Source organism: Neolamprologus multifasciatus, chromosome 17 (assembly GCF_963576455.1).
Source record: "Neolamprologus multifasciatus chromosome 17, fNeoMul1.2, whole genome shotgun sequence".
In the NCBI taxonomy this organism is placed as follows: domain Eukaryota; kingdom Metazoa; phylum Chordata; class Actinopteri; order Cichliformes; family Cichlidae; genus Neolamprologus; species Neolamprologus multifasciatus.
This window is the reverse complement of record NC_140455.1, coordinates 30,001,722-30,027,477: the sequence shown is the minus strand read 5'-3', so window position 1 is coordinate 30,027,477 and position 25,756 is coordinate 30,001,722. Positions and strand designations below refer to the sequence as shown.

Here is a 25,756-nt window from a genome sequence, read left to right as displayed (position 1 = left end):
CCTGAAAGATCAAGATAAGGACAGACCCAAGGCCACAGTGACCACTAAAAGGCTAAATTTGTTGACTTGACGGTTTTGTGCAAAAACTTTAAAGAAATTATCTAAAGATGTTCTCAAGATGTATCTTGTGGTTGGACATCCAAAATATACAGCACCTCTGGCCATGTTTGTCAGCATTTCAGTTGAATAAAAATAATGTGTTATTTTTAGTTAACGTGTATTTTATTTAATCCATGAATAAACTAAATTTTAAAAAATGTATTTTGTGTAGCTGGTGGACAACATCTGAGATTCAAGGAAATTAACTTTTCTTGAACACTGGACTTTAACTTTAGAATGGATTTTGGAAGTGGTTTTTTTTACAGATTTTTTCTTTTACCTCAGGACTAGTGCTGTCAGCGTTAATCTTGTTAAAATGACGTTAACGCCATAACCCCATTAACGGGCTAAATCTCAGTTAGTGAGTTAACATGGATCGCCCATGCAAGGGCTGCACGGCGTCAACGCGTCAGTTTTCAATTCAATTCAATTCAATTCAATTCAATTTTATTTATATAGCGCCAAATCACAACAAAAGTCGCCTCAAGGCGCTTCATAGATACAGAGAAAAACCCAACAATCATATGACCCCCTATGAGCAAGCACTTTGGCGACAGTGGGAAGGAAAAACTCCCTTTTAACAGGAAGAAACCTCCGGCAGAACCAGGCTCAGGGAGGGGCGGCCATCTGCTGCGACCGGTTGGGGTGAGAGAAGGAAGACAGGATAAAGACATGCTGTGGAAGAGAGACAGAGATTAATAACAGATATGATTCAAATAACAGATATGATTCAAGTGCAGTTAGCTTTTTAGCGCTGGGCAGCCCCACCAATGGGGCAATCCGTGTTTACTCGCTAACCGAGATTTAATGCTCGCTAGCCGAATTAATGTGGTTATGGCGTTAACGTCATTTTAACGAGATTAACGCTGACAGCACTACTCTGGACACATCCAACCGTTTATCTCAGTGACTTAAGTAAGCTAAAGGTCTCATGGCTCTGCCTTTACATTTCGTGTACACACACGTACAGGGTTTGTGCCAGGATATATGTTAGACCTGTTGACTGCTACTGTGCGTATTTGTGAACTGCAGCTGATTCATGTACTGCTATCCATCCAACTATAACACTAAACGCTTTTTGTGCAGACGGACAAACACAACACGGGAGAATGTTGTGGGGTGTCACACTTTTAATAGGCACGTTGAAAATCCTGCTTATGAATATTGCATCAATCTTCTTATTTAACGTCTGGCAAAAATGTTAATAAGTGCTGCAATTCATAATTGATATCTATCCTTCATTTCTTTAGGTTGGTGCTGGATATAATCACTTTTGGTGTTTGTTGATATCTTTCTCTGAAGGCCCTTTTGCTTTAAGCTGTCTCCACACTGAACGCCATTCACCAGTGCTGCATCGCTCTGAAGCTAACAGCTGGTCGCTCACAGATGTTCCAGACTTCAGTTGCCTAGGTAACCCTCTAACGTATTTACTATGAGAGCATCTGTCAATCAACCGAATCCTGTGCTCTCACTGGTAGTCTCTTTAATCGTGCTCCCGGATGTGGAGAATACGTTTATTTTGAGTGTTACTTTCACCCGTAGTTGCTTGAAGTCGCTGCCTGCTATTCACTTTCTGCACAGAAGGATGAATTGGTATGCTCTCATTATTGCACTTATTTAGTGTTAGAAGGAGTGTGTCTGCAAGCCATGCTACAGCAATCTTAATCTACAGGGTTTCTGAAGTGCAGACTTTCAGCTTTCATTTGTAAGCAAGAATTCTTTTAACACAATTACTCAATTTCAGGGGCTCTAAAGTAATTGGACAAATTAAACAACTGAAAATAAAATGTTCATTTCTTCTTTGCTGGCAATGACAGCCTGAAGTCTTGAATTCATGGACATGACCAGATTCGGAGTTTCCTCCTTCTTAATAGTCTGCCAGGCCTTTACTGCAGCAGCTTTCAGTTGCTGTTTGTTTGTGGGCTTTTCTGTCTGAAGTTTAGTCTTTAACAAGTGAAATGCTCAGTTGGGTTAAGATCAGGTGACTGATTTTGGCCATCCAAGAATACTCCACTACTTTGCTTCAGTAAATTCCTGGGTTGTGTTGGCTGTATGTTTTGCGTCTTTGTCCATCTGTATTATAAAATGCCACCCAGCATGTCTCTGAACACCTCAGAATTCATTTGGCTGCTTCTGTCCTCTGTCACATCATCAATAAACACAAGTGTCCCAGTGCCACTGGCAGTCATGCACAGCCAAACCATCACACTGCTTCTGCCAAGTTTTCCAGATGATGTGGTATGCTTTGGGTCATGAGCTGTTCCACACTTTCTTGCCATCATTCTGGTAGAGATTGATCTTGGTTTTATCTGTCCAAAGAATGTTTTTTCTAGAACTGTGCTGGCTTTTGTAGATGTTTTTAGCAAAGTCCAATCTAGCCTTTCTGTTCTTGAGGCTTCTGAGCAGCTAACAACTTTGAGTGAACCCTCTTTGTTTAGTTTCAGTCTTCTCTTTATGACAGACTTGGATATCGATACACCTACCTCCTGGAGAGTGTTGTTTACGTGGTTGGCTTTTGTGGAGGGGTTTCTCTTAACCATGGAAATGATTCTGTGATTATCCACCACTGCTTTCTTCTGTGGACCTCCAGGCCTTTTTGCATTGTTGAGTTCACCAGTGCTTGCTTTCTTTCTCGGGATGTACCAAACTGTAGATTTTGCTACTCCTGATATTGTAGCAATTTCTCAGATGGTCTTTTTCTGTTTTTGCAGCTTAAGGATGGCTTGTTTCACCTGAATGGGGAGCTCCTTTAACCACATGTTGTCTGTTCACAGCAACATCTTCCAAATACAAGCACCAAACCTCAACTTCAGGCCTTTCTATCTGCTTAATTGATAATGACATAAGGAAATGCCAACACTTGCTCAGGAGCTGAAACTCCTAAACCCTTCATCTATTTTAAGTGTGGATACCCTCAAACAAAAGCTGAGAGTCTGCACATTATGCCCATGTCCATTATATAACTATAAATGGAATATGTGTCATTAAACAGGTAAAAAAAAACCTAAAAACTTGTGTCAGTGTCCTAATATATATAGTTAGTCTATAGATAGTAGAAGAAAGTTGCCTGGATTTTGTCGTCAAGGTGAGTAATAATAAAATTAATAAACCTTAATAATATGAAAAATACATAAAGTACTAATTTCTTACTCTTTTCTCCTCTGTCCACTGTCTAATTGTTCTCACATCGTATTCATTCCTGTGTTTCAAAATCTCTTGTTTTGCTCCGCATGTTCATTCTTACACACACACACACACAATCTCTTCACAATCTCCCTCTCTAATCAATATTGGATGGAGCCAAAGAGTGATAATACTGCTCTCCTCCTTCTGACCAACTTAGATGCTGAGTTAGAGGGCAACATCTATCAGGACTTGTACACTTCCAACCCCTGCTGCTGCTGTTGCTGCAATGTGATTAGAAAGTCTGCGTGTGTGAGTGTGTAGATTTGCAAAAGGGCAGGAAGAGCAATTTGATAACACCATGTTAGACCAGGAGCTTTACATTTCTATTCATAACCCCCCTGGAGACACCGCTCATACACAATACTCTGCTCCATGCCAGCACTGCATTACAAAATCAGAGTAAATGCTACAGTGATTATGATGAGTGAAATCATTATGCTTACCACACAGCAGGTGGTGAGGCAGGACTAAAACCTGAACTAATCCTCACAGCATTGCCTCTGCTCAGAAGGGGAAACAAAATGTAGTCATTCACTGCTGCTTGTAGTTACTCATGGTCCTGTGGGTTTAACATTTAGACTAGGACGTGTCTGCGAGTCCGCTGAGGTGTGCTTGAATCCACCGATGACAAATATTTTGTCATTGCATGGTGAGCATAAGTGGATTTCAACTATACTCCAACAGGAATGACAACTTGCCTTTGATATCTGCAGCTGTCTGAGTCCATGTATTAGGATCACTGGTCACTAGTTTTTTGTGATAGCACGATTTTTTGGTATTGATACAATACGAAGTAAATACAGGGCCGGTACTGCTGATACTAATACCAATACAGATGCTTTAAACTTACAAAGGCGGCTTATGTAGGAGAGAGTGGTGTGTCTTTAATTTATGACACGAATCAAATGTGATGACCACTAACAACTATGATGACCAATACCAATTTAACATTAAGTAATGCTGAAGAACCGACCTGAGTTATTACACATTACTTTCAACACTGTGTCAGCTATCTGGTTGGTTGCTGACTCTCTGAAAGGACTGTGACAGTGACCTCTTTTTCTGTGTTTAGGACCAGGTTCTGTCTGAGGGATTTACTTCCTCCTCTCATCATTTCTTTTGCTACTCACAAAGATCTCTTTTTCATGTTCTTCGAGGAGAGAAATAAAGTACAGAACCTATTACACTAGTATCAATCTGATACCAATACCAGCTTTGCTATCGATATTTGGATTGATCCACCCAAGCCTACTAAATAGTAGGGCATGGAGGAAGGAGCAAAACAAAGAGTGTCTAAATGAACAAGAATGGAGTTTGAATCTGTTAATACTGGTCACCCACACAGACACCATATATTTTTGTTTCTGATAAGCTTAGTGGTCAAAGGCATTCGAACACCTTCAGGATATCTAAGGGCCAAACAGCTCTTAAAACATCTGCTTGTTGAATTGTAATAAACAACTGCAAGGATAGATGATTACAACAAATAGATGAGTAATACATAAAAGTAATACATAGATGAATAATGATGATGAGTTATGATGCGTAATCATGGGAACAAGTGGGTTTACAAACGGGAGCAAAAGCTGAAATAATGCCTCTACTGAAGCCAATTGCACTAAATGCACTAAATGTGCACTGTTACGAGAATATTTTTCTTTCTATTGTTTTCTATTAATTTATATAATTTTAAGTTAAGCAGGACAGAGTTCTTTTAAAGAAAGATTTACTTTTATTCTCAAAAGTTAAGCATGACAGGCTTCTGTTTAAGAAAGAGACCTGTTTTATTGTGTTAATGTTGTCATTTTGAGCTAAAGATAAATGGCTAAATGATTTTTGTTTCCCATGTGTTGATATCACAAAGAATACGCATCTACTTAAATCAAATTCAAGTCAAATGGTTAAAAAAATAATTTCACACACAAAAAAAGAGCTAAAAAAATTCACCACACTGGGAAGGGTGAAGACAACTGGGTCGCCCGGCCCTGGCCACGAGGTGTCCCTTATTTATTTCTCAGGGAGTTGGCAACCCTACTAGCGATCACGTAGCTCATCATGTCTGTCTGTCTTCATTTATGTTGGAAGTGATAGCAGAGCTGTACCTTTGAAATCTCTCAGTCAGAACATGCTATATCATGTTTAGGTGGAAACTAGCGAGCTAACTTCCTGCTAAATTCTAACTCTGTTAAATTTAATACATTCAGTTTTTATGGCTGCCTGGATGTTAAACTTAATTGTTACACCTGGTAAGCAGCAACACTGATCATTTTATTAAAGATGAAAGAATTTAGACAGTTTTTAACTCTTAGTGATGTTGCAGTGTTCGTTAGACTTTGGCACCTGAAGCGGACAGAGTTTGGACCCAGATTACTCCGTGAGGCTCCTGACTACCGCAGCTGTAATGCTCCGACAATCCATCAAGCGGTGCGGCTTTGTAGCTTACCAAAGTTGTACTAGAAGATTTTTTGACAGATTTTTGAGCGGCGTGGAACACATAAAATCAGTTTGAGGTCAGTAAGCACAACCAGAATTCATACATAAGGCGCAATGAGAATAGAATAGAATAATCCTTTGATTGTCCCACAAGGGGAAATTTGGGTGTAACAGCAGCAAGAAAGACACATATACAAACAAACAGTACACAAGACACAGAACAGAAACATACACAATTTTTACATATTTATATCAAGGACAATGGTTACCAAAAACAGAGTACTGTACCGTTATTAAATAAAATAAAACAAAATAATACTACAATGTCAATTTTTGAGAAAATTAAAGGATTTTAATTGCGCCTTACAGTCCGAAAAATGCGGTATGTGACTTATTTCTAAGTAATTCCTCACTGGTGCACCGTTACCTGATGTTATGGTTCCTCCACATGCCAAATCTCAATTTAACCCCTGGATAAGCTGACAGATGGGTGATGGCATAAAAAAGACAAATGTGTCTTTGGGCACAAATGTCAGCTTAAAAAAATAATACCAACAATAAAAATGCCCTACTCTTGGTTTGAAAACAAGTGTCCTCAAACCAACAGGTGATGTCATTGGGATTTAAAGGCACCATCACTTAAAGGTAAACATTATGTAAAAAACAAAAAGCTGTTCTGAATTGCCTCCACAGGCCTCTTGTTTACTAAGAAACAATTAAAACAGCCTACTTACTAGGTATAAGTGATATAAAATCATAATGCTAAATTAAAATAGGCTATAGATATAGATTGAAAAGTCTCACAGTTTATGTCTGTTGAAACAAAACGTGTGTATCTGTGTGCATACAGCATTTGTGACTTCTTAACTTTCTGCAAATGCATGAAAATCAGTGAGTGCTTACTGACTAAAGAATTCAGGTTGAACTTTAGTATGTTTTCAGTTCTTCAGTTCTGTTTTAAATTTCTTTCCTAGATTTTATTTCTTTTGCACAAATGACCTTTACACTAGAACTCCCTGTTCCCCTCTGGTCCCAAGGTGTGTGTGTGTGTGTGTGTGTGTGTGTGTGTGTGTGTGTGTGCGCGTGTGTGTGTGTGTGTGTGTGTGTGTGTGTGTGTGTGTTTGAAAGCAACCATGGCATGTAGACAAAGTGTTTCCCTCTGGGATCAAACATAGTTGACTTTGTCCTTTTTGTAGTGTGAGGTCCATGACAGCAATCTACCTGAGGCTATGATTAGCTGATACTCAGGAGGTGGAGAATATGAGCTAGGCTGAGCCATCAAGGGAATGTTACAGCTAAAATGAAGCTGGGGGAAAAGGGGTAAAGAGAACAGAATTGGAGGATGGAAGAGGAAGGAGTCTTAACAGATCAGGAACCAGTTGTATCAGCTTCATTTTTAAATTCAGCCTTAAACTGTCTGTAATCTGTTTTATATTTTATAACTGACATAATCACAGTTATGATGGATCTTTGGATGAAATGCAAACCAAATGATACAGGATTAAAAGACTGATATTAAGTTATTTAAAAATTTGATATGTCAGCTGATATTTTTTTCTTTCAGACACATAAAAGATGCCCAGAATGCCATAACATTTGCTATGTATAGTTATTTAATAACTTATTTACCCAGCTCTACTCTGCCCAGCTGTTTATTGTGTATGTGGGATTCCATGTGCACTGGCGACAGTGAAGTTGTAGACTGCTCTGTGATGGTTGAGGATCAATAATCAACATTCAAACCAACTCAGTCAGCATTGATTATTCTTCTGGACCTCAGTAGATCCACCAATCTTCAAAGAAATATATTAATACCGTCACTGATCTATTTCTTTGTCTCCTTCAGACCACGCCGGGTCCGATAATGTCAACACAGTTATATTCCCAGAACTGCACAGTTGATTCTTCACTTATGTCACAATACTGAAAGTCTTCTTAACAGTATATTTATTGATTTTCCTTTAAAATCAATTACCCAAGGAACTCAAAATCACAAGTGACTCGGTTGTCTGAGATTCTGAGCCACTTGAACACCTTGACAACACCAGGTATTCTTCTGTCGGACTTCCACGTCCGAAATTACTCTTTTTACTGACAAATAAGTGTATCCCAAAATGATCCTCTTGATCATTAGCTATTTTTAACTGAGGCCACAACTCTCAGCAGCGCCACCTGGAATATGACCACGCCGGGTCCTTACCGAACGTCTTCAGTAAGTGGGAGTTTTCCAACTCGTGACTTGACACTTATTAAACCATAAACTGACCAATAAACTCTTCTATTTATACTTCTTGATCACACATTGATCTCTTTTCTCTTTTCCCATGAAATGTCCTGTTACTTTTAACTCAGTACTGCCTTTCTCAAAGTTTCATTATCCTTACTTCAAAGTTTCTCATTACTTCAAAGTTTTCTCATTATTACTGATAAAACTCCAAACAGAAATCAACCAGTAATTCAATTACTACAATTTTAGAATAATACTCCAATTCAGCAAATTTTCAGTTTAAGAGGTTTGTGCCTTACCTTTTTAGACGGGCGCCCTGTGTAGTCAAAGAATCACCGGAAATGTCTGTCCGTCTGACCACTCCCTGACCTCGGCAACCTCCGAAAAACACCTCTATTGTGCCCCCAAGACCGGACGAGCCCCCAAAAACTGTCCCAAACTCAAAAATGTGGCACAAGACAAACCAATGGAGGCCCAGTAGAGTGAAATCAGATAGAGAGTTTATTAAAAACACAGGCATGGTAAGAAGCACACAGCATCACATCTGCAGACTGCTCCCAAAAATACACAAAGAGTTGCTTTTATAACGTCAGGGTTAAACGCCCCTTCTAAGAACATAATTTGTATTTTAAGAACATCATTTGCATCTTGTACAGACAATGAGCAATTTAAAGAGCTCAAGTCAGACACAGAAGTTCCTCTTTCTAGCATCTTCTTTCCAAATATGGTGACGATTTCAGGCCCTGGAGGTCCCCGTGGACTTGTCCTCCTTTTGGCCCATCTTCTGTCACCTGTTACTAAGCAAACTCGAATGCAACAGGTTGCAACAAGAAGCTGAATACATTCAGGCCTTTGCTCAGGCTCAGTTTTGTAAGCATGTATGCAGTTTTAACCTTAATGCAATTTGTGTATACAATGATTATGGCTGCCCCTGTAATAAAAAGGTTAATGTGAGGCAAGCAGGTTTAAATGAACATCTTAATGCAGTGTCAATGCTGTAGATTATATTGTTAATGATGCAGGATATATTGTAGCCGTAAAATAATTTCTTTAATTCCACAAATCCAATGTCAAAACTCATAACATGGATGAAGGATGTCTCTCCTCTTTTCGTCCTTCACTTTTTACTTTTTCATTTATTGAGCATTGTAAATACTGATACCAATAGATCGGCAAATATCTAATACAGGCTGATAAGATCGGCCCCCTCATAAAGTCACTGGGCTCTATTCTTGATTGGACCAGCACTAGCTTAAGAATACACTGCTTGAGAAATTCTTGCCAATAGTTTTATTTTAAAATACCAATTTATTATTAGTATCTGATACCGACAATATTTTTTGTACATTTGCTTTAATGGCTTATTTTATATTTACTTTTTTTGCCTTTAGTGCCAAGGGGGGAAAAATAAATAAGCCAGTTTAACAGAGAAGACAAACTAGAGAGCAAGATAATAAGTAAGTTTAAGAAGACGACATAGCAGAAAAGAGGAGGACGAAAAAGGAAGAAAGTACTAGAAAATAAACGTGAAACCATATTCAAAAAGATTTCATAGATAAAAGAGAAAGTAGCAAAGAGATATGAAAGAAAGAGGAGAGGAGGGGAATTTTAGAGAGGAGGTATACAGTAGCAGGGACAAAGGAAGAAAAAGAACGGTAATAAGGGAGGAGATAGTAAATTCAGATATATGCACAGAAAAAGCCATGAAAGTAAAGAAATGCAGAGAGAAACGATGGAGGAAAAAGACGTCTGATAAAGGGAAAAAATGGGTTGACCTGGGGAATATGCTTCCTGCCAAAAAAGAAAAAAGAAACCGTCATTTAGTGTTATTGGGGTTTTTTTAGAAGCAACTGCCTCAGTGTCCTACCACTGTATAAAGGAGCAGTCAAAAGAAGAGTCAGGCCAAAAATCCCTTTGAGGGGAGCTCTTTGATGCCAACCTTACTTTTTCCCCCTCTAGATTATCTGCAATCATTCGTCATGATCTCTGTACCAGTGGCTCAACAATTACAGCATGGCATTGCTGTGTGTGTGTATGGTGTTGGATAGAATGTGTGTTGTCTAAATGAGTGCCGATGCAGAGTGTTGTTAGCGCATCATGACATGTGACAGACTGAATTAATAATTCACATGAGGCTAGTTGGCATGATCCTCCCACATTGAAGCAGAAATCAGAATGCAACAGAGAGGGGAGAGGAACCTATTGAGATCTATACTTGTGCAGCATGCATGCTTGCCCGCATTGTTAAATCATGCTGGTATGAGGATGCAGCAGAGGTAGGAGTGCACAAAGGAGCGGAGGGTGTAGGTAAATATAAAATGCTGAAAAGCAGGAGAGCTAGAGAAGCATAACAAACAGAAATACAACTTAGGTTAATGTATCAACAGAAGATTTTATAGAACTAATAAATGGGCTCTAGGTTATGCTAGGCTAAATGATCTATCATAACTTCACTGTTTACGTGAGCCGTGTGCCAAGCTTTCGTGAGTTGCATTACGCAGCATCTATTCTATTCTGGAGTACCATTTCAATAGCGCCTGAAAGATTTATAAAAGTATTTGAATTTAAAAGGTAATATGGTCTTAACTGCAACTGTAGCTTGCTCAGGTATTCTGAGCAGACTTTAATCCATTGGAGCACAAAAAAGATATGTTGATTAAGTGTTTTATTAATTTTTCCCCCCCAGTATTTTCTAATTGTAGTATGTGCATCTTTTCAGGACTGCATATCCCAGCCAATTCACTCCAAGGTTAGAAAGTGCAATGCAATTTAGAGAAAAATATATATTTCAGACCTCCACAGGGATCAGTTAGCATGTTAAATGTTAAACTTCATTCAACTTTAGGTTCACATTACTTTAGCTACCCCTAGCTAGATTTGATCTGCAATCATGAATCATTCAGTCTTACATGCACACTCCAACACAACAGACACCATATACAGTATGCATTGTACAAAATACTAAAAACAAAAGTGATAATAATAATAATTTCTTAGCAGCATGTAATCCACGAGAAACGAGAAAGCCTTCACAAACTTGGTAGTCGCCCTTTTGCGCACCAGCCTCACAGTTTGCTTTAAATCAATAACTGTTCCAAGATATTTATAACATTGAACACATTCCACCATCTGACCCTTAATGGATCTGACCTTTTGTATATGAGTACATGTTCTGAAGTCAGTCATCATACCTTTTGTCTTGGATATGTTTAACTGAAGTTAGGGCTCATCACATACAACGCACCATGACAGTATAACTAAAAGAAAACCGAACAGATAAGGCTCATTTCATCCAGGAGAAAGCAACTTCTTTCTAAAAAACATGTTAGGTCTGCAAAGTTCTGAAATAAATGTAAGACTCCTTTGATTTGGATGTTTCTCAGCCTGGACACCTTTAAGTCAACCATGGGGATACTTATGAGGATTGTTTCACCTTTGGAGCCAGTCACAAGTTCATTTTTCAGTCACAAAGGTTGCTGCTTGATTATGTCATAAAAGGTTTTTTTTTCTGTTTAGAGTCTAGCAAATGGAAAATAACACACAAAACCCTGCTTGTAGTGTAGCCGGATGATGACTTGACAGCTGCTGGCAGTCTCTTTCTCCCATGTAATGCATGTGGGCCCCTACAGCATGAGGCAAACCTTCAACTCACTGAAGCGCTCAAGATTTCAGTTGAGCTTTGAAGGAAAAAAAACAATAAACATCAGCTCTCTGAAAGGCGATGGTGACTTGAAGAGTAATCAACACGCATTCACTTAATAAAAATATACACTGTACAATGTTAACATATAATACATAGATAAAGGTTTAAAAACTATAGGCAAAAATCAGTACATAAATTTCCAGCGTGGTGTTGAAATACTTTATATATCTACTGTAGTGATGTGTCGGTCGCGAACGAAACGGCTCTTCGAGCTACACACACACACACACACACACACACACACACACACACACACACACCTTGGGACCAGAGGGGAACAGGGAGTTCTAGCATAAAGGTCATTTGTGCAAAAGAAATAAAATCTAGGAAAGAAATTTAAAACAGAACTGAAGAACTGAAAACATACTAAAGTTCAACCTGAATTCTTTAGTCAGCCGACTCACGACGCGAGCCAGCTATGGCTTTTTTTTTCTTTCTCTCACCCTCTTACTCGTACTTTTTTCCCGCTTCACTCAGCACGCGAGCCTTGTGCTTTGCGCTGGGAAGAGGAGGGAGGGGCGGTAGTTACGCTCGCAGTAGAACAGGAACAGAACCGGAGGGAAAGAGAGAGAAAGAGAGCCAGGGACAACAACGTCACATTAGAAAGGTACAGTGATCATCCGCAAATATTTTCAGTTGCGGATGATAAAGGATTCAGAAAGTTTATTCATGCAGGTCCATATGACAGAGAATGTGCATCTTCTTTTTGTTTTCATATTTATATTTAATTGTGTCGTGGTTTGTACGTGCTTTGGAGTTTGTACGTGCTTTGTCTCTAGGGGCCAAAACCACAGTTTTTTTTTTTTACATTAGTAATTCATTTTGTGCATAATTTTATATTGTTGTTAATAATAAATTAATTAAAGCAACAAAATAACCTGAAGAGCCAGTTGGGAGCCGAAAGAGCCGGCTCTTTTTAGTGAGCCGAGCCGAAAGAGCCAGTTCTCTAAAAAGAGCCGGAAATCCCATCACTAATCTACTGTGCCAAAACTCCTAAATCTTTTGTTTCCTTTCAACGACCAGTGTTTTCAAATGTGAAAGAGCTGCTTTCGAGATTTTTATTCAGTCTAAGACACTCAAGACATTCAAGATTATTGTCTGGCACAACCACGCAAAATGTCCAGCTCACTTTACTGAAAAACTATTTCCTGCTCTGTTAGTTGGCAGCAATAAATATGAGAGTAAATCCTCCTGGAAGTCACTGTGCTAGATGCATCACATGCAGATGAGTCAAATCACCTGGTTTTTGGCATCCGTGGCCTATCCACTTGAATGGGCACTCTCTAAGCCTCTCAGGCAATTGCCTCCCAACATCCTCTGCAATTCTGTCTATGTTACTCAATTGTGTTAACAGACTGGGCAACATTGCAAACCTTTTTAATTGCCATTTCACCAGAGCATCTTAAGTATCCATGCTTTGTTAGTGTTTGGCAGAAATCAGGAGCGCTGTAATAGACTAGATGTTTTGGGACTGTGGACACTTTCATGTTCAGCATCATCCAGTCAAAGTCTGGAAGCCTTAACAGGATATGTTTGTGCACCTGCTATATCTGTATTTACTTTATTGTAGTCATTTCTACTGACTAGTTCTGTTTACTGAAGCCAAATGTGGTCTTTAGATATTATTTTTTGTTCTGCTGCTCAGCTGTTGTAAAAAAAAAAATTGTATTGCCCTGCTGTTTTCATTTTCACAGCTTTACACTTGTTGAATTTTCTACTGACTTGTCACTTTTTTAAACCTTGATCTTTTCAATATAGACAGAGCTTGGTAGTGTGTTTGATCAGCTGATATTTAATAAGGCTAAGACAATCAGTACAAGAGCAGTACAACAAAAAAAGTGTATTATTAATATTCTTAAAACTGAATAAGGAAACTTTTTATATATTTCCACGTTACCAACCCTTTTAGAGACATTATAAGTTGATTCTGTTGAAAACCCTGAACTTTTCGTCCTCTCTCAGCAGGTGTTGATGCAGATTCTCAGTGTTTTTCTCTCTCTCCCTTTCTCTCTGTATCCCTCTTCTTCTCCTCTATTTTCTCTCCCTGTCCTTCTGTTAATTTTCTCCACCACTTTCTTTCTTCTTTTTCTTTTTCTTACCACTGGTCTTGTCCGTTTGGTTGTATTAACTCAAAATAAAATGAATAATAATTAAATTCTAATAAAACTTGACTATCAAGTGGACCATTATAGCGACCAGCATAATGGTCCACTTGTGAAAGTAACTCCGTTTGGCTGTTTTGGTAGCAAACAATTCTGATTGCTACACTGCTACACTAAAGAAATAGTTCAAATTGATTTTTAAAGTTTACTAAACTTGATCAACTCTGTGTGATGAATGTATTTCAGTGGTTGAAAATATTTTATCATGAAAGAAACCACACACGTCAAAATTTATCACCTCTTGTTGACATTCTGCAACTGACTGAAAGGAGTGTGTTCATAGTGGAAATACGATTTCCCTGTGACAAAAGGAGGGAGAACTTCTGTTTGCTGGGAACTGACTTGATTCTGGTACGCAGTCGACAGTCAGCCGATTGTGGGTCATAATTCTAAGGAGCTTTATCTTTACGTTTGTGGTAAAAGAACAGTACATTTGGAAACTCATGTTTGTATTTAAATATTTATTTGTTTTTTACTTTTTTTTTTACTTACTAAAAAATGATGAACAATTTAGTTTCTCAAAAAAGATTCATACTAACAGTGCTTTCATGTATATTGTGTGTTGTGTCATGGCGTACGGTGTCATCTGCAACTACTTTAACCTACTTTGACCTGAGCTGAGCACTTTACAGTAGTTTCTTGCTATAAGAACAAAAAGAGGCACTTAACATTCACATATGTCAACAGAACCCCACCACTGTGGCAGTTTTACAAGACTGAATTGAGTTCAAAGTGTCACAGTGTCTTCACTGAAGAAATAAATCCAAATGGGACAACTTATACGTATAGTCATGCATAATCTTTGTCTATTTCAATAAGTCTTACCTTTGCTGTGACCGATGGCATGCCTTCGGAAAGACTCATTTAGTCATCTGTCTCACATGCATGTGACAGAACAGTTACCCTTCTGTTTAAATCAATCTGGTTGTCTACATAGACCTTGTTCTAGTTCTACTTATGCTGCATGAGCCTAAAAAATAAAGCATATTTTTTATGCTTCATGCCAATTTTCTTCCATAACTACAGTGATCAAGTACTGGCCTCTTAATACTGTCAAATCCAGAAGACCAACAACTGCCTGAAAGCAACCTGTGTTGTCAGACTGGGGAATGAAGCTCTTCCTGCTGCTCTGATAATGCCCTGCTCAAGCTGCTCCATCTGCCATAAAAGGAAACAAAGAAGAAGAAAATACAGAGAGTAGGAAGCCATTATTAAAACACCATTTCTCAAAAGGAGGCATATGCTCAAATAAACAAAGACTAATTTGACGAATAACTTTGTTCGTATTTTGTTCATATTTTTTGTACAATATTTATCTATCTGTCTAAAACAAACTGTGCTTTATTTGTCTACTAGTTAACAATATAATAACATATAAGGGTCAGGCATATATACTTCATTGATTTACTAGTCCAAGTAAAGCACTAAGTAAATAAATGAATGAAGCTAAACAGAAATAAAGCTTAACAGTTTTAAAACTGAGCTACAATATAATTTGCTCACAGCAACCTATTTCCCAAGCTTAAATGCTCATGCAATTGGACGTGTGATTAAACACAAATATTTGTTTATGTCAAAGCAAAACTAATGAAACTTTAAATGTGTTTGCTCCACAAGTGGCAGATCTGGTTTGATCAAATGTGAAGTCTTTCAAACAGTAAAACATAAAAAAAAAAGTTTGTTTATTTCTCAATACCACTGACCAAAATTCAACTTTACTAACTTCAGGGGTCACCATGGTAGCAACAAGTGTGTCTTAGCCATGTCCTTCGCCTCTTAGAGCAGCCCCCCCCCCTTTTTTTTTTTTGTAGCCTTTTTTATTTATAGAGTATCTGTGCTTCTTCTTTATTTTTCTGATGCCATGCTTGTGTTCTCAAATTAGCGAAGACATTCTCTTGATTGGCTTGTGTTTTCTATATTTGCATACCTTCAGTCAAGTGTAATGGTCTGACAGCACAACCACATGCTAAAGTAATATAAACACACCAATTATTTCATTAGGTACATCCGTTCAACGGTTTATTTATGCAAATATCTAATCATCCAATCACAAGGCCATCTCTTTATTACTGCAGAGGGCCTACACAAACAAACTCCCCAGTCACCAGATCTCAAGCCAATAGTGCACATTTGGGATGTGGGAAATTTGCACCATGGATGTGTGATGCTCTCATGTCACTACAGACCTAAAGAAGCTTCTTTCATGGCATAGCTTCAATGAAGCTATGCCATGAAAAACAAAGGCAGTTCTTAAGACAAAAGACAGGCCAACTAAGGATTAGCAAGGCATACCTGATGTTCCTATATAATAATGAAAATATAATCCACTTTTGGTGAAAGTTTTCATTGTTCTGGTAACTCCAGGAGGAAATGCATGTCACGCTGGGGTGAGGCCAGCAACTTGAACAGAACCGAAGCGCATAAACCCAAAGCGGAGGCAAGGTACCGTTTCAAAACAATTTCTTGGTGAACGTACAATACATGTGAAAAAGATAAATACACAGGGAAGTGGCTAACTGTGGCATGGAAACGTGGCTGTGAAACTGTCAGAGTGACAGGACCATAAGGACAACTGGATCTGGGCAGGTAAGTAACGGTCACACTGGGGAGAGAGGAGAGCAGAGTAAGAGCTGGGTTAAAATGGACTGCTAGAGAGGGTGAGTATAACAGTCTTTCCAGCCTACTTGCAGGAGGTGGAGGTGAGGTGTTGAGGGGGAGGTGATGTAATTCCTCGGGGTTTGAGAAGGTGAAACGGCTGACCTGGGGTCTGTTGGATCTAAAGTGGTGAGTGGGCAGGAGGGCAGACAGGTGAGGTCTGGAGATATTTCCCAATGAGTGGGTACAAACCGAGATCCAAGAAGTGAGCGGCAGTCAGCACTGGAGAAAGTCCTGGAGCACAAGAAACAACCTAAGTCAACCTATTTGCGAGCAGAAACATGAATGTGCGAGACGGTTACCAACATCAAGTAGCTGACAAACTGCCGTGGAAGAGATGACAGCGCCGAGCCTAAATGCCCTTTGGCCTGATTGTCCCAATTAGCTCCAGATGCGTGAAGCTGTGGTGGCCCTACCAATGGGCAGATCCAAGGATGCTCAGGAAAATTTGCAGCCGCTTACTCAGACCATGACAGTGCTTCCTTTTTTGGTCAACTAAATACAGTTTTTGAGAGTGCTGTATCAAGGGTCTCTTTTTCCTCCACCATAAAGATTGGTACTCTTCCAGCAAAACAGGAACCTTGAGTGGCTAAAATACAGTCACTGGTTGAATTGGATAACAATAATAAAATAAAGGGTAAGCTTTCATATGTTAGCCATGTTATCAACAGCACTAAAAATGGCTGTTAGATCATTTTATTATTTCAGCTTTTAGAAAAAACAGGAAGAAAGGCCCTTTGGGGTGTGTAGTTCTTCGGGAAGCTCATCTTAGTTTAGCGACCCCTCAAGCAGTCACTGGAACTGTTTTGTCCCAAAGTGTTTATATTATTAAATGGTACTTTGAAGGGCCATCTGAGATGTGACATTACTATACAACCTTCTGCACCTTTTGCTTTTGCTCTGCATTTTCACATTTTAATGTCAAGAAAATCACACATAAATGCACATGAATGGATATGACAGTGAAGGTGAATACTGGTCAGCTGGGACTAGTTTGAACTTCTCACTGGCCAGAGGTTTAGTGAAGAAACAGACTATGAAGGCCAGCTCCACACACACAGAGATATTAATACAGGCACACACACATATGCCTACCTCTGCATCAGCTCAACTACTATGACCCTTAGGCAGCTCTGATGGCCAATTTCCAATGTAAATTAGTCATCTCTACACTGAACATGTCTGAAATGCCATTACTCATGCAGATATTGTGAAATCAACCATTAGCGACAGAAACCTCATGAAAGGTTGCTAGGGTCTGGACTGGAATACTAATTATGAAAGAGCTTCACTGCTGAAGCAGGGGGCAGGGACTTCAGCAGCCAGTGGTGGCCAACTAGTAATTATAATAAACATCTTGAATCCATTCAAATCATTATACTCGATGCGTGCCTGTTCGGTGTGCGCTTTCAGGGTATGCACACATTTAAACCCAGTTGGCGTAAGCATGCATTGTTGAAGCCACCTCCACAGAAAATAATGTTTTTTAAGATGTTTGTTTAGTTTGAAATGGAAAATGTACAAGAAATGTAGACGGAAAATAATTTTAAGAGAATTAAGGTGTGTCCAGCTATCCAGTCTTTAAGTGATGAAGTGATGAATCCTGCTTCCAGGCCCAAACTACTCTGCGTTTAATAAGGCTTTTGTGTTTTTAACATGTTTTAAAGATTTTTCTCTTGTTCTATTTAATCTCAAAAAGCCCCTAAAAACAGTCAGTGATCACTGTCGGCCTCTCTCGGTTTTTATTACTGCTATTCATTTTAAAGCTCAATATTTAAAACCATATGATGTAACTACAGCCCAGCCCATGCAGCAGTATATTAATGACTAACCTCGTATTGTGGATGGATTATCTCAGTTGTTCTCCTGACTGAAGTTCGGTCTGTTTACAGCATCATGCCATGTGATTACATTTGTCCCTAACCATCGGGAATCCTCAAGTTAACTTTTATCGAGTGGAAAAAAGTTAGCGTTCATCCTCCAGTTTCATTGTTTATATTATGCTAACATAGCTGTGTCGCTAGCGATCACATAGCACGTCATTATATACCAGCTAGCCCAACTTCAGTAACCTTACAAACGTCACTGCTGTTTAGTTGTCTGTCTTCATTTCTGTCTGAAGTGTAAGCAGAGCAGTACATTTTAATTCGTTTCAGAAATCCCTCAGTCAGAACATGGTATATTATATTTAGATAGAAACTAGCGAGCTAACTTCCTGCTAACTTCTAACTCCGTTAAATGTCATAAATTCCGTTTCCATGGATGCCTGGATGTCCTGGATGGACCTGGTAGAGGAGGCACACTGATCATTTTATTACAGATGAAAGAATTCAGTTTTTCAACTCTCAGTGATCCCGCAGTGATCGTTTGGCTTATGGACCTGCAGCGGAGTTTGGACCCAGACACGGCTAATGATGTAAGACTTAAAGACCGGATAGGATTTGGTTTGTGAGTCTAAGTCTAAAGGGTTTGCGACAGAGAGAGATGTCAAAAATTAATTTAATTAAATTAATTAGTTACATTTAACCACAAAATCAAAATTTTTGGTGAGGAATGCAATTAAATAACAATGATAATTATATTTTGGCATATAAAATATCATTTTGATTAAAGAGTTTGTGCATATTGGTTGATTAACCATTACAGATACAGAAAAATGCTGTTACTTTAGGGCGGCTTTGGCATAAATGTTATATTGAATAGTTGTCTAATAAATTTATTAAGCACAGTCAATAGTACTAATTAATTAAAAAAAAATATGGCAGTGGAAAATGTCACAAAAAAATTTAAATTATTTATTATAAAGAAAACACTGAATTGCATGTAAATACAGTTACATGAACATTAAAAAAATATCCTTAATTTAAAATAAAATAATTTATTATTTAGGTTGAGTCTTGTTATACTGTTCATCTATTGCTATACAGTGTTATTACTGGGTTATTACTGATATATTCTGTTATATAAAAAATATTAAAGAAGTACTTTATTTACTGTTTGGTCAGTTAATTGATGAAAGTAAGTCGATTACATGTTAAATAGAATTTTCAAAAAACTAAACAATGACAATTTTGAAATATTTCCTGTAAAGCGAAGATGGCAATAAAATGGAAACACTGCACCACTGGACTGATGACAAATAATAGGGCGGGATGTTTATAAGCAATTTTTTAAATCATTAAGATCCTAATTATTTGCCACAATTATTTGTTGATTTTGCTGGTAAAAACATTTAAACGCTGCTGTCACATTTTCATCCTTTTCCATTACTCTTCATAAATGTATCTTTGCAGACAAGTCTTTGAATGTGTTCATTTTACCTGCAACTTTCCCGGACAAGTGCGTATCTGTCATTTAATGCAGTATTACTTGTCCAGTACTTTAAATTTCAACCTACGAGCTGCATGGAGCTCGTGTGATTGGCTCATACAGGCATGGGGTTGATTTGCTTTTGCTTTCAATTTTATTGGTGGAACACACATTTAAAATATCACCAGATTATGTTTGTTTAATTATAGGATGCCTATTGTGTGATTGAGATTAAAATCAAATGATCCCCTAACTGATGTATTGCTTTCAACTCAGTAACTGTTATTGCATGTTAAGTCTGAAGATGGTCAAGATGAAAGCTAGCCAACAGTCCAACAATTACATACTGAAGCCCACCAACCTGTCAACAATATCGCTGCCAACCAGTGCAGGTAATTAGGGCTTCATTTTTGTATGTGAGCACTTAATAGTGGGAGTTCAGACCTGCGATTATAGGACGTAATGGGTTGGCTAGTTGCTACGGAGTTGTCTGGCATTTATGCTAAATATGTCCACTCATCTCTTGTGTCACGAGGAGCCCCAGGCTCACACCATGACGTTAATAGTCAGGCCCCACTGCTCGTCTCTCCTCCCCTCCCTCCATCTGCTCCTCTTTTTCTCCCTCCCTTCCTATGGCTCTCCCTTTCATTTTTTCACTTTGTTTCACTTACTTTCTCATTTGTCGTCTCTTTTTGCCTTTGGACAAACTGCATGAAAAATGCTTTAGAAAACACCAGAACTGAGACTTTTTACTCAAGCTTTGAGCACATGGAAAAATGTTGTCTCAGTCTTTCTTTGTATTTATGGCATTTTATTTGTTAGCATAGTGTTTATGTTAGGGGTGGGTTACTTATGCTTTACATTGTAAACGATGAAGTACATTTTCCAGACCTATTGTAGTCTCCGTCCTCTTTTGTTGGATGCTTTCTTTAGGGTCCGCCACAGTGGCCCATCTGCCTCCATCTTACCCTATCCCTAACATCCTCCTCTATTACACAAACTCTCTTTGTATTCTCCTTCACTACATCCATAAATCTTGTCTGTTGTTTTCCTCTTTTCATTCTGTCTTCCACCTCCATATTCAGTATCATTTTTCCAGTGTCTTACCTATCCCTCCTCTGCACATGTCCACAACATCTCAGCCTTGCTTCTCTAACTTTATCCCCAGCACGCTCAACCTCAGCTGTCCCTCTGATCACTCCCAGCTAAAGTCAGCATCTCTCAGACCTCTTCTAGTTCAGCCCATTAGGCGTGCTACTGTCCATACAGACAGAGCATTAAAACTTTAACACTGCAATGATTAATACTAATACTAATGACATTAAGTGTTGAAGGAATTTTAGTTCAATTTCAATTATGTTTATTTTCTCTTCTTTTTGACTCTACATTATGTGTGTGTTTGTGTGCTTTTTGTTTTCTTTTATTTATTTTGAGTCGGTTGGTTTGAGCACAACATTACGACTTTGTTATGAAGTGCTAAATTAATTTTATTTGCATTAACATCCAGTAATCATGATTAAGAAACTTTTACTTCAATAATATGAAATTGACAAATTACTAATGTTAAGTTATTAAAAACAAAGACTAAAACATGATTAAGTAAATATGTTAAGAAAAAAAACACAATGAATTTCCCAGTTAGGACTCTAAATAAAAACAAACAAAAAAATAAAACACTCAGTTTTTATTATCTGTGGGACATATTAATCGGTGCATCAGCATAAGTTACAATTTTTTTCTTCAGTGAGTTCAATTATTGGAGTAAAAATATTTCTGCCATTTATGTTAAAATAACAAATCATGTGGAGTTAAATTTACAGAAGCATTTTCTTGTTTTACTTTGGACAGGGCTCACATGAAAGCATGAAATTCTCAAAGAATCTCAATGCACACAACAAACGTTATAAAAAAAATGCCCTGTCTATATGAAATGCCACTCAGTATATGACTTTCATAACTTAAAAACGTTGCCATCAAAACTATTCACTTACGAAACATGGTTTAATGTGGCATATTATTTTGCAAATGTAAACAGTAATCACCCCCGTCCCTAAAAAACACCCCAAAAAACAAACAACCAACAAAAACCAAAACACAGCAAGCCTTAATAATCATTTCTAACATTTCATCTTTTCTCTTCTGTAAAACTATTGTTTTTTCTAATAATTGAGATTTATTGCTACAAACATAGTCATTAATGTTTTATATATCTTATACTACATCATAAAGTATCATAATCTTAGATTACTTACTAACAACCTGAACAAATAAAAACATCTATTGAGGAACTAAGCACAAATGAGCTCTTAGGATGTGTTAAATTTAAACTCCCTGATCACCCCCACATTGTTTCTACATGCTAATCCAGTCTATCAGTAAGAATTGATGTCTATGAACTATTTTTTGTTCATAAATACAATCTCCTCCTCACAGAGAAAATGATGCTCACGCCAACAATCTTCATCACTCCACTGCCCAAAGGCGCTTGTCTTATCAATGACACCACAGTGGTTGGACATGGGCATCGCTGGTATTTTGCCATTCTTCCACTTGCTGTAGCCCACTGTTCTGTCTTTCCAAATCCAGAACCCAAAGAGAGTACTCTGCCTGAGACCAATCCAGAATGGACCTTCAACCTCAGTGTGATTTAGCCATTGTTCAACAGCCTTCTGATCTTCCTCATCCTCAATCCACAGCAGGCCGTTGTGGTCGCGCTCACAGTAGTCAAGGGCTCCTTCCCAAGTAGATTCGTTTTTGATAACTTTAATTCTCATGTTGCCTTAAAACCACGCAAAAAAATATAAGTAAGATAATATAAGTTCAGTCACATCATGAATATTCTGCATGCAAACCTTCTATGCCAAAATAACTACTACTCTTATGTTGCAAATAATACTTAGTAGGACAAACTGAATCTATCCAAGTCAATTATTTATATAAATACACATTTAGTTAGTGTACCCAAAAAAGAATGAGGTTTTAGTGGACCTTTAATTTGTCTTTTCAGTCTTGCTTTTACTTAAAGGAAATATGGGGAAAAGTGCTTGTGTTAATACAATAGTATAAAAAACCGAATAGAATTGTGTAATTAAGCAACACTACAGCTAATCAGTTCAGACTGAATTGGTGACTGGCTAGGTTTTGTTTTAAAGACTCCTCCTATAGTTACTTTAACTTAAAATATTCATATTTCACAGCAAGATTATCGCTAATAGCTCCTGTCATAGTTACTATCAAATTAGTTTGTTGAAATAAATAGTTACTTACCTTTAGTGCAAAATATTCCATTGTCATTGCCACACCCCACTTTATTCAGATTATTCGAATCAAAGCTAGCACACTCATTATTCGTCTCGTCATTATTTTTAGTCTCCGCCAAGTTTCTGTATGTAGAGCAACTTCCATCTGCCCATGTCCACTGATCGTGTTGAAGCCCAATCCAAAAGGTTTTGTTTTTTCCTTTTTCAGACACGTCATTGTTTTGGGTTTCATTACTGATGCTCACTAAATCAGTGTAATGTCTTCTACAGTACTGCAGTGCCTGGCACCAGTCCTTTCCCTCTTCAATCAATATATAATTATGATCTGCAAACAAAAAAGAAGCACAACATTTATTTTGTTTTATTTTTTGTCATTCATTTAATTAATTAAAATAATAACTGCATTTTCATCACAAGTTTTAAGGTGGCTCTGGCTTAATGCAAACCCAGACTATGTTTAAACTGCATACTCAAGTGACTCAAATGAGACAAAACCTAAATGGAATATGTCTCTGATAAGGTGTGCTGTCAGAGTAGTCACATGCTAATTCATATATTTTGGTTTGTACAAAAAACATTGTGCCTGTCATCATTCAGGGAAACACCTTACATGGTTTTGATATGATTGTTGTACTGAGCATGCAGATTAACATTTTGGGCAATTAATTGCTTACAAATGCATGAGTAGAAAATGTACACAAAAACAATGTATCTGACAAAAAGAAGAAGAAGAAGGCCTTGAATATGAATGCTGCTGTGCTGTGTTGCAAACATTTAAGAGGCATCTAACAAAGTGGGTTTTTTTAGAAGTAGGAAAAAAGGGAAATCACCAAAATGCAAGCAAATATCACTTGCTTGATTTACCTTTGTAGCACATGAAAGGCTTCCTGTCCGAACAGTTGAAAGCTTCCCATGTTCTGTTTGTCATAGCTTCACAGATTTGGTCATCACCATTACTAGTTACTTGTGGGTTATTGAATGCAAGTGAGTTTCCATCTGACCAAGTGGTGACACGGCTTTCATTCTTACGCAGCCCTGACCAAAACCCGCTTCCACGCACAATTTTTAAAAGAGCACCTAAGTCCTCTTGATCATACACAGTTACCAATGAACTGCCGTTGATTTTACACTTGTTCAGTGAATCGTTCCAGTTCATTCTGTGTTTATCTTCACTGGAAAACGAAAACCTTCGCAGATGACTTCCAACTGTAAAGTCAAAAAGTCCTATAAAAATGAAAACAGAACAGGATCATATTTTTCATTTGCCCAACAAATATAATGATAGAAATAACAAACATTATGAACAGCATGACTGTTAAATTAAGTAATTTAGGTTCAAAATATGACAAATATATTTCCCAGCTATAAAATAATAATAATAACCTTTGCCTATTAAATCTCTAAGAAATATTTCATTAATTTACAAGCTGTTACATGTAAAATAAGAGCAGTGACACATCACATTCAGGGAAAAACATTAAAAGTGGCTTTCTTTTAATAGAAATATTTGAAGATTGAAAATTCATCTTTTATGTCCACAAAACACACACACACACACACACACACACACATACAACATGCAAGCCAAATCAAGACCACGATGGGGAAACCTACCTAATGACAGCACCAACAACACAGAGGTCATCATCAGCACGGTTAGGGATTGGCTCATATTGTAAAATGACTGGCTTAGAAAAAAAGCACAAAGATCATTAAAAAAACAAAGTGGAGTCCAAGTCAAAGGGCAATTATTCTCTGTGGCTCAAGAATTAATAAAAGTTTGATTCCCTGATTATTTACAATAACTTATCCGTAGCCAGACTTTGTTCAGACTTTGTTTGTTCAATAAATTAATCCAAACTGCATAAAGTCTCTTACCTGCTTCGGTCAGAGGCCCACTGTAGTCAGTGTTTTGTGTTAGGAACTCACTGGGTTCATATTTAAGAGCGATGGAAGGTAGCTGAATGTGTACATAGGAAAAACAGTGACGCCTAGAGATTAATAGTTAACCAAAGCCTGTCCTGTGGGCCTGAATGGCAGTCACAATTGTTATAGAAATATTATCTTTCCTTATATCAATCTTAACAAGTCCTGAAAACAAGAAACACAAAACTGACATATTTTAACAGTAGAAGACAGACTATTCCTGGATTGTTATAGTCATTCAATACTTGTTAGTTATTGATAAACCCCTTCAATATTGTAACTAATTACAATATTAAATCATTATCTGTGCTACAGCTACACCTCACTCTGAATTGGATTTATACAATAATCTATACAAACCCATCATAATATGGGCCTTTGATCATTACTAGCTATCTTTAACCACATCTGACCTTCTTCGTTCTATCTAAATGCGTAACTCACATTTTTCCATCTTAGCTTTGATTCAGCCACAAAGTCAAACTCCTCATATTAAGAATCTCTTTCCTATAGGTCCAGGAAAGCAGCATTAACCTAGATTTTCCTAACTCCTGCTTGAGTTTGAACCTGGGACCTCATAGTTATAATTCAACAGTGCTAAGCATTGAGCCACTGCACTGTCTCATCTGAATAAGCATTATTCTATGAGCAATAGAGAACAGAGAGATTTTTGTAAAGTTGGTAAACATGTTATGGCCTTTTTTTTCTTCCTTTCTTTCTCTTCTATAAATTTCCCAACAGATTAATTCTGTTTTTAAACATCACATTTGGAGTTTATAACTCCAAATATCAAATT

General features: G+C 37.7%; 1 protein-coding gene across 1 annotated transcript; it reads right to left on the bottom strand.

Annotated features, from left to right (window-relative positions):
- Nucleotides 1–21,485: 21,485 nt before the first annotated feature.
- Nucleotides 21,486–25,185, bottom strand: LOC146499615 (macrophage mannose receptor 1). Its single transcript, XM_085138532.1, has 4 exons — nucleotides 24,649–25,185; nucleotides 23,899–24,258; nucleotides 23,042–23,359; nucleotides 21,486–22,553 (listed from the first exon to the last, which is right to left on the bottom strand). The coding sequence occupies exons 1-4, from the start codon at nucleotides 24,704–24,706 to the stop codon at nucleotides 22,171–22,173; spliced, it is 1,119 nt and encodes a 372-aa protein (XP_084994658.1). The 5' UTR covers nucleotides 24,707–25,185; the 3' UTR covers nucleotides 21,486–22,170.
- Nucleotides 25,186–25,756: the final 571 nt, after the last annotated feature.